General features: G+C 41.2%; 2 protein-coding genes across 2 annotated transcripts; one reads left to right on the top strand and one right to left on the bottom strand.

Annotated features, from left to right (window-relative positions):
• Positions 1-2,240: 2,240 nt before the first annotated feature.
• Positions 2,241-3,416, top strand: LOC139340499 (trace amine-associated receptor 13c-like). The gene is made up of 2 exons (XM_070976344.1): positions 2,241-2,413; positions 2,600-3,416. The coding sequence occupies exons 1-2, from the start codon at positions 2,241-2,243 to the stop codon at positions 3,414-3,416; spliced, it is 990 nt and encodes a 329-aa protein (XP_070832445.1).
• A 4,762-nt stretch (positions 3,417-8,178) lies between these two features.
• Positions 8,179-9,404, bottom strand: LOC139340363 (trace amine-associated receptor 13c-like). Its single transcript, XM_070976148.1, has 2 exons — positions 9,232-9,404; positions 8,179-8,998 (listed from the first exon to the last, which is right to left on the bottom strand). Exons 1-2 carry the CDS (start codon positions 9,402-9,404, stop codon positions 8,179-8,181), a joined length of 993 nt encoding a protein of 330 aa, XP_070832249.1.
• Positions 9,405-9,613: the final 209 nt, after the last annotated feature.

Here is a 9,613-nt window from a genome sequence, read left to right as displayed (position 1 = left end):
GGGGGCGGACGCTAGCATAAGTGATGAGGAACTGGCCATTCAGCTGGACATTCAACATGTCCCCCTTTCCCAACCCGTGTCCGCCAATGCCCTCGAGAGGTAGATGGCCTTCAACACCCTAACACATCATTATGAGTATCTGGTGATGCCCTTTGGATGAACCAATGCCCCAGCAGTGATACAGGCCCTGGTAAACGCCATCCTCAGAGACATGTTAAACTACTATGTGTTTGTTTACCTGGATGACATCTTGATCTTCTTCTTGTCCCATGAAGAACACATCCACCACAAACATACCGTCCTGCAGCACCTCCTGCAGAACTTGCTTTACTTGAAGGCAGAGAAAAGAAAGTTCCACGCCCCCTGGGGTACATGGTGGTTAGACACAGTATCTAGATGGGCCCAGCCAAGGTCTCTGCCATCACCTCCTGGCCAGTTCTCAACACCAGCAAGCAGCTACAGTGATTCCTGGGGTTCGCTAATTGCTATAGACAGTTCATATGGAACTACAGAACCATCACTGCCTCCCTCATGACCCTCATGTCCTCAAAGGTGACTTTCCAGTGGACCTCAATGGCTGAGAAGGCCTTCCAGACTCTCAAATCCTGGTTTACATCAGCACCCATTCTCCAACTGCCCAACCCTGAGCACCAGGTTGTTGTGGAGGTGGATGCTTAGGATGTAGGAACAGTGCTGTCCCAGTGGTCAGCCACCAACCAGAAAGTCCATCCCTGTGCCTTCTTCTCATGACGCCTCTCCCCTGTCACCCAGGAATCCAGCGAATCCGAGACATCCTCCAACAATAGTTCTGGTGGCCCTCCTTGGATGATGACATCACAGAGTTTGTCAATGCCTGTCCTGTATGCAAACAACACAAGCTTCAGCAGGTCTCCTCCAACCTCTCCCTGTTCCGCATCATCCACGTCCCACATCTCCTTGGACTTTGTTACTGGACTTCCGCCATCTTTATCCAGATGGCTGACTTCGTGCCTCTCCCCAAGCTCCCATCGGCCAAGGAAATTACTCAACTTGTTGTGGCCGTGGTTTAGCGATCTGCTCTGATTTGTTCTGTGTATTCTTTCAGGGCTGGAGCGAGGCAGGGGCGGGGCTGATCGTTGCTGGGGTTTGAGCTTCTACCTGACAAACCTGTCACTAATTGCCGCTAATCAGGACTCCCCTTCTTAAGCAGGCTTCTCCCACACTCTGGTGCCAGATGATACCCATGCTTACGCTCGTGTCCACATCTCTGTGCCGATTACCTGACCCCTGCCTCGTGTTCTCCAGCTGTTTGCCTTTGTGCACGCTAAGTGACTTTTGTGAGTTTTTGTTCCTGCCTGAGTGCTATCCCCTTGTGGAGTTTTCTGTTTAAGTGTCTGTCGAGTTGTTCTCCAGCGCTTGTTGTTTCTTTTGTGTACTGTGTGCTCTTTTTTTCCAGCGGAGTTTTTTCCCGTCCTCCCTGAGTTAGTTTCTCCAGCACCTGAGTTTCTTCTTACCAGTGAGTTTTTCCCCGAGTGGTGATTTTGAGTTTTTTGTAGTGGCTGTTGAGTTTTCCCTCCAGCGTTTGTTTTTTGGACCTTTTTGCCCGTGTGCATTCTTTAACAGAGTTTTGTGTTTTTTCATTAGAAACTGTCGAGTGTCCTCCAGCAGAGACTGTCATCTCCGTTCCCGTTTATCGGCGCCCTCAGTTGTTTCCTTCTTTTGTTGTTACTTACTTACGTTACTAAATAAACTGTGATTTCTGCCGCTCTGCATCTGAGTCCTGTTTCAGAGTCTGTCACACAACTGATGCTATGTCTGATTTTCCACCTCCATGGCCTCCTGATTGATGTTGTTTCTGACAAAGGGCCCCACATTCCACATCTCCCAGGTCAAACTGGAAAGGGAAAGACCAAGCATGCCAGCAGAACCTCTGCCTCCGCCATCTTGAGGCGGGGCCCTGTCTATTCTGTTCACATAATAAACATCTCAGAATTTTCAAATGATCACATATGTCTCGGGGTTCTGCAATGGGTTCTCTTTGTGTGGCCTCCCAACCATCAAACAGAATGAGAGAAAAGTGGCAGTGCTGTCATTCCAGCCCAATAACAAGTTCAGACACTGCTACTGGAAAAAAAAATGTCACCAGAGGGAAAGAGGGAGGAGGATGTGGAGAAAGAAAAGGGATAAATCTCTTACATGACAGAGAACTTCAGGCAGAAAACTGAGATAGCTCAGCAGCTTTTCCTCTCCTCTTTCTAATGATGAAAACCCTTGAAGAAGCTGAACTCTGCTTTCCACAACTCCTCAACTCCTCCTGCAGTAAGACCACGCATCCTCACTCTTTATCTATGCTCACTTACATCATACTGTCATCCATCTCTCTCCTCACTGTGACTCTCAACCTGCTGGTCATCATCTCCATCTCACACTTCAAGTAGGCAAACATTTTATCAATTCTTGACAGTGGTAGCAGGACAGAAAGATGTGGTGGACTCTCAGAATGTGAAGAAAAAGTGTCATGTTTCTAAATAGTGTATTTGTGTTTTAGTGATGGCTTTTATCTACTGTAATAAATAACAGTACAAATAGTGATGAATATATTGCCCTCTTATCTCTCTAGGCAGCTCCAAACACCCACCAACCTCCTCCTCCTCTCTCTGGCTGTCTCTGATTTCTTCGTGGGCCACCTCATGTTGTTTCAAATTGTCCTTATTGATGGCTGCTGGTTTTTGGGTGACCTCATGTGTGCTGTGTATAATGTTTTTAATTATATTATTACCTCTGCCTCAATAGGAACTATGGTGCTCATCTCAGTTGACCGCTATGTGGCTATTTGTGATCCTCTACATTACTCCACCAAAGTCAATCAAAAAAGAGTTCAAATCTGTGTTTCTTTCTGTTGGATGTGTTCCACTCTCTGTCACAGTTTGCTGTTGAAGGATAACCTGGAACAACCAGGCAAGTATAACTCCTGCATTGGAGAGTGTGTGATTGTTATTGATTATGTAGCAGGACTTGTTGATCTGTTGTTGTCCTTTATTGGTCCTGTCACTGTCATTGTAGTTCTGTACATGAGAGTATTTGTGGTGGCTGTTTCTCAGGCTCGTGCCATGCGGTCCCACATTGCAGCTGTCACTGTACAGTATTCAGTGAAAGTGACTGCGAAAAAATCTGAGCTGAAAGCAGCCAGGACTCTTGGTGTTGTTGTAGTTGTGTTTCTGATATGTGTCTGCCCATATTTTTGTGTTGCACTTACAGGCCAGGACACCATGCTCAATGCTTCAACCGCTGCCTTTGTAATGTGTCTGTTCTATTTTAACTCCTGTCTAAACCCTGTGATCTATGTCTTTTTTTACCCCTGGTTCAGAAAATCTGTCAAACTGATTGTCACACTTAAGATACTGGAGGCTGACTCCAGTGATTCCAACATGCTGTAAGGAGAGAATGCGATGTGAAGAAATTATTTTGGCATTTTCATGGCCAACAATGTTCTTAGGTTACTAACGTGATATTTTCAATGCAGAGAAAATATTTCTTTATGGTGTACAAACCAAACAAAATCTAACGAAGTGAGAAACTGAAGAAAAAGGATACCTTTCATGTTTTGTTAAAGAAATATGTAAAAATAGTGATTGAATGAGTCAATCTCTGCTGTTGATTGTTGTTTTTAGTCACAAACCCTGCTTCACATTTGGAGCAAATGAAGCTTACATGTATGCTTTTTTAAAACCAAAAACAGTGTCAGTATCCTAACTAAAAATCACATATCTGCAAGTTTTTCTCCAGTGTATTCGCAAATATTCTTGTGAATGATTTCAAGAATAAAATGAAACAGAAAATGTTGTCCATACAGTACAAACTACAAGGCCAATGAAGAGAAGCTAAAATCAGTGTGATGTCTGGCTGCTGCATTTTCCATGTGCTATGGTTTTGGGCAAATTAAAAAACAAAATAAATATTTGCATTACAAAAAGATGGTGAATGGTAAAGTTGAATGGATTTTGATAATGAAGTATTAAATTTTGAATCTGTGTTTCCCTGAAGGGGATATCGCTGTCAAAGCTGATGGTAACTCTCCACTGGGAATGGAGGCCTTCTGTCACCAGCTGTGGCCCAGAGTTCTCCACGATGTGTTTCCTCCAGCCCCCTTTATTCCTCCAGTATCTCCTGTACAGGGGTGACTCGGGACTTTAACAATTTTTTAATCAAGGTGACATTGAAACCTTTAAGAAATACAGTTTTTTCAATGCTGACTGAGCTAAACTACTTAGAGTAAGCCAACTCTGCCAAGCACGTATGGATTCAGGGGCTTAGCAAAGTAAGGTGCCGCCAGATGATGTTATCAGTAGAATCCTACTATAACTAAACTGAATGAGCACTTTAACTTTAACTTAACTTAAAACTTAGATGTCTAGACATTATTTCACACACAAATAATCAAAGTGGGTATTTAAAATCACATATATTACATAGTGCATTGATACATGCAAAAAATGTCTTATAATTGTCACCCATGACTATCACAGTAAAAATATCAGATATGTCATTTTGTCATAATTCAAATGTATAAAATCTTATGTAGGAATAGCTTTGGACTAGACTTAACATATGTAGAGTCTTCAATGCTGGGTAGAAGGGTGGGATTGTCACATTCAAGGGGTGAACCTGAACAACAAGCAAAAGCATTGTATGATGTGGTGGTCCTTTTATTGGGAATAAAACCTGCTTTTGAATGTAACCTCTCAATTTGCTCATAAAAGCTCAGCCAATGTGTACGAAGTCATTGTCGTGTACCTTTGATTCATTATGTTTGACCTGAAGCTGTTGAAGGAAAACTAAAATATAAAAATGTATCTTTAAGCACTGAATTATATTCTTAACTCAATATCATATTAACTTCCATCCATCCATCCATTCTCTTCTGATTATCCGGGGCCGGGTTGCGGGGGGAGCAGTCTGAGCAGGGACGCCCAGACTTCCCTCTCCCTGGACACTTCCTCCAGTCAAATGAGGGGAAAGAGTTGATTGATAACATTTTTCTAGAAACAAATAATTAAAAAAGCTTTTAGAAAAGTGTGGACTTGGCAGATTGAGACACGAGGAGATTATTACAAGGCACAACAGATTTAATTCCAATAAACTTGGAAAAAGTAGGCAAGGCAAACAATACCTAAGCAAGAATTAAGCACAAGGAGAGCCCTGTGGCCTGGCCATGTTACCAGGCTAATGACTGCAACAATATGGTAAAGATGGTTGATGAGATCTGGGTTTTTATCCTGTGGCTGGTGATTATGGATTGGCTGCAGCTGTGGCAGCTGATTGGCATGGGGAGCAGGTGTAGATAAGCCATTATTTTAAAATTTTGTCAGGTCCAATCTAAATGTTTTGTTTATGTCTGTGTAAAATGTATGACATTTGGTTCCAACTTACTGCACAGCTTGAGAACCAATAGTATAATGACTTTGACTTTGTTTTAAGCCCTATTTGTGTGGGACTAGTACATGTGATGAAGAAATTAGAAACGTCTGCTCACACATTTAAAATAAAGCTTACTGAAAACGCTAATAAACACATTGTTAACGGCCATTCTTTGGCTAGGTTTAGGGAGCAAAACTACTCGGTTATGTTTAGGAAACAAAACTACTTGATTAGGAATACAAGAGCATGTTTGTCTTTAAAATAACCCCCACATGTAAGTCACTAATGTACATTAAGTGGCTTCACTTACAAAAGAAAACAAAACTTCACTTTTAGCTTCACATAGGACACCAATCCCAGTCTCCTGGGAGAAAATACTGTGCTTGATCCATCCAGCCACCCCACCTTTCCACAAACGCAGATTTTTCTTGCTCTTTATGTTAGGTCATTTGATGCATTGAGAGTGAGAACGGGGTATCTATCAAAGCCCATTGGACTACCATTCACATTGACGCTAAAGGGGTAGCCAGTACCTTCAAAACAAGAAACAAGGGGTCCTGACCAAGTTTTCGTATGTGACAAGGTGCGTGCGAGAAAAGGTTGTTTTTATTCTTGTGCTTTTGAAAGTTTATTAAAGTTTATTCAGTCAAGCAAACTTTAATTGTGGGCAGGCAACATTACCTTACAATTATTCAACAAACTATCAAATATTTCAGAAAGTAACCTGACACACACCTAGTTGCTTGTTAGCTGCAGTCACATTTCACAAATTAAGCTTCTTACTGACTGAAACTTTTTGAGAAAAAAAAAGTCTATTGGGCTTGCACTTCCTCTTTATCCCTCCTGGCTCTTCCAGGTTATCAGCCACAATCAACTGGTTGAAGCAGAATGATACCAGGGCAATTGCAAAATGAATTTATTTACAAGGAACAAAACTACTAACAGGGCAGCACGGTGGCACAACAGGTAGTGCATGTGCCTCACGGCAAGAAGGTTGCCAGTTCGATCCCCAGACGGGGCCCTTCTGTGCGAAGTTTGCTTGTTCTTGGGTGTGTGGGTTCCTCCCACAGACCAAAAACATGCTCATTAGGTTAATTGGTGACTCTAAAATCTAACCTCATTAGGTTAATTGGTGACTAAAATTGCCCCTAGGTGTGAGTGTGAGTGTGAATGGTTGTTTGTCTTGTGTGTTGCCCTGCGATCGACTGGTGACCGGTCTAGGGTGTACCCCACCTCTTGCCTGTTGACAGCTGGGATAGGCTCCAGTGGCAAATAGCTACAGTTGTGCTCATACATTTGCATAGCCCTGACAAATTTTGAAAAATTTGCCATTTTATTAGGAAAATATGTCTGACAATGCAGAAAACTTTGCTTTTCTTTAGGGACAGTGATCAGCCATTTTTTATCACACAATTTTGTTTGCCTTTTCCAAATCATAGCAATAAATGAAATCATCCAAATGGCCCTGATCAAAAGTTTCCATGCCCTTGAAAATTTTGCCTGAAAATATACACACAAGTTGACACACACGATTAAATGGCTATTAAGGGTAAGCTTCCACGCATGTGACTTGTTTGATTGTAATTAGTGTCTGTGTAAAAATAGTGAATGAGTTCTTCAGCTCTTGAGAGACCCCCACACATTTCATCCAGGGCTGCACCAACTTTCCTGGACACTGAGTCACAGGAAAAGCAAAAAAACTGCCAAAGGACCTGCGAGAAAGGTTTGTTGAACTTTTTCAATCAAGAAAAGGACATAAAAAGATATGCAGAGATTTGAAAATATCATTCAGTAGTGTTGAAAATAAAGAAGTGGGAAATTAGGAGTTCTGTTGATACCCAGACATCGTCCGGTAGACCAACAAAGGTTTCAGCCACAACTGCCAGGAAAATTGGTCAGGATTCAAAAACCCACAAACAACTTCAGCTGAAATATTGACTTCTCTGCAAAAAAGTGGTGTCATCTCAGTATTTTCTTTATTGTTATGTTTTATATAATTATTGTGCTGTTCTGTGATGCCTTATATTTACTTCCCATTATCAGGTTAGAAATAAAAGAAATTTCTGCATTCTGACTGATCAGCCATGAGTTTTACACGAATGGTACACATCTTTAAAATTTTGGCATAGGTATGTAAATTTATGAGCAAATCTGTATGTAGCACAGTGAAACATGAAAAACATTTTCTACCACATGTTCCTCTTCTTAGTATGTCATTTACCAAAAAAGGAACATTTGAGTAAATGATACTTTATTGGTAAATGTTTTGTGTAGCTTTTGACAGATTCAACATTTTTGACAATGCTGCAAGAAGCTAATTGGACTCAGTGTTGAGTGTGTCTCTATGCCATTTAATGATAAGACATAAATACACAATCATTCTTCTGTTACATCTATATTTAATTTTACATTTATGTTGCTAGGAAAAGAAACAAAAACAATTACAGCACCCTATTAAGAAGCTTCCACTAAGTTCCCAATACAGAAATTGTTACTGCTGCAGTCAGTTAAAGGCCAAACATAGTGATATTGATATCACTGCCATAATATTTTTAGAATTACAGAAGCATGTTGGGTTATAGTTTCAGATGTGGCAGTGACAATGAAAACAACTGACTGGCAGATAGAGAACATGACTCATAATGTTTGACAAAATAAACGTACTGTGCAAGAACAATTCTCTTGTCTACACCTTCATTTTATTTCAGTGACTAGAGAACAAGAGCAAATACATTTCTATGCTCATAGAACGTTTTATTAATGTTACTCACCCGCATGTCTCTATAGTATTTTAAGATCACAAGAGTCAGGCTGCAGTATCTTAAGTGTAACAATGAGTTTAATAGATTTTCTAAACCAGGGGTAAAAAGAGGCATAGATCACAGGGTTTAGACAGGAATTAAAATACAGCAGCCAGACTACAAAAGTTGAGGATAAACTACTGTCTTCAATATCCTGGCTGACAAGGGCTGGAGCGTAATATGGACAAAAACATATTAGAAATACAAATACTACAACACCAAGGGTTCTGGCAGCTTTCATCTGAGACTTCTTAGCTGTTGCTGTCTTTGAACGCTGTAGTGTGACAGCTGCAATATGTGACCGCATAGCTTGAGCCTGAGACACAGCCACAACAAATACTCTCATATACAGAAAAATGATGACAGTGATGGGTCCAGTGAAGGTAAAGACAACGTCAATAGCTCCTGTGATGTAATTAAGGACAACTACACACTCTCCAAAGCAGGAATTCTGTGAATCAGGTTGTCTCAGAAAGTCCTTTAAAATTATACAATTATAGAGAACAGAGCCAATCCAGGACAGACAAACACAGATCTTTGTTCTGTCCAGAGTAACTCTGGTGGTGTAATGTAGAGGTTCACAAATAGCCAAATAACGATCAACTGATATGAGCACCATATTTCCTACTGAGGAAGAGGTAATGATAAAAGCTACAACATAATACAGAGCACACATGAGGTCACCCAGGAACCAGCAAGCCTCTGTTAAGAGGATTTCTATCGGCATCAGCAGGAGGCCCACGAGGAAGTCTGAGACAGCCAGGGAGAGGATGAGCAGGTTGGTTGGGCTGTGGAGCTGCCTGGGGAGGAATCATCATTTATCACATTATCAACAATGGTAGCATTTTAGTAAGAGCAGTAGTAACAAAGGCATTCGTTAATTATTTTGTCACATTATGTTTGAATATCTTTTTTCTAATGAGGAACACAGCATTAGTATCAACTGGGACATTGGCATTAGAAGGAAGACATGTAATGGCTGTAAATTTTCATTATGAAAATATATGAGTTTATGCTGAAAATTTATCTCTGCCTGAAGTGGGAGATAGAGATGATGACCAGCAGGTTGAGAGCTGCAGTGAGCACAGAGATGACAGACAGCAGAATGTAGATGAGCATGGCATCGGACTGAGGCAGCATGGGTTTCTTGCAGGAAATGTTGACTAGAAGAGGGAAGCAGAGTTCAGCTCCACCTGGAGACTCCATCTTCAGAGAGAGAAGAGAAGGCACTTTCTATTATAGAGCTGATTTGTTTTTCATTCATCTCTCCTCATCTCTTTCGCTGTACTCCTGCTAATTTAGTCCCTCCTTTCTGCTATCTGCGGTCATATTCATCTCAGATTTCATCACCTCCTTCCACATCTCACTTTGCTTATTCTGTCTTATTTCTTTCTTTCATCATCCATTGCTTAGAA

The sequence above is a fragment of the Chaetodon trifascialis genome, chromosome 12 (assembly GCF_039877785.1).
Source record: "Chaetodon trifascialis isolate fChaTrf1 chromosome 12, fChaTrf1.hap1, whole genome shotgun sequence".
NCBI lineage: Eukaryota > Metazoa > Chordata > Actinopteri > Chaetodontiformes > Chaetodontidae > Chaetodon > Chaetodon trifascialis.
This window is presented reverse-complemented; position numbering and strand designations above follow the sequence as displayed.

What these genes read in the sequence shown, in the direction of transcription:
- LOC139340499 (XM_070976344.1), top strand. Translation starts at nt 2,241, where the DNA reads ATGAAAACCCTTGAAGAAGCTGAACTCTGCTTTCCACAACTCCTCAAC. An exon ending in ATCTCCATCTCACACTTCAA is followed by an intron (nt 2,414 to 2,599) that starts GTAGGCAAACAT and finishes TTATCTCTCTAG; the next exon opens with GCAGCTCCAAACACCCACCA.
- LOC139340363 (XM_070976148.1), bottom strand. Translation starts at nt 9,404, where the DNA reads ATGGAGTCTCCAGGTGGAGCTGAACTCTGCTTCCCTCTTCTAGTCAAC. An exon ending in ATCTCTATCTCCCACTTCAG is followed by an intron (nt 8,999 to 9,231) that starts GCAGAGATAAAT and finishes ATTCCTCCCCAG; the next exon opens with GCAGCTCCACAGCCCAACCA.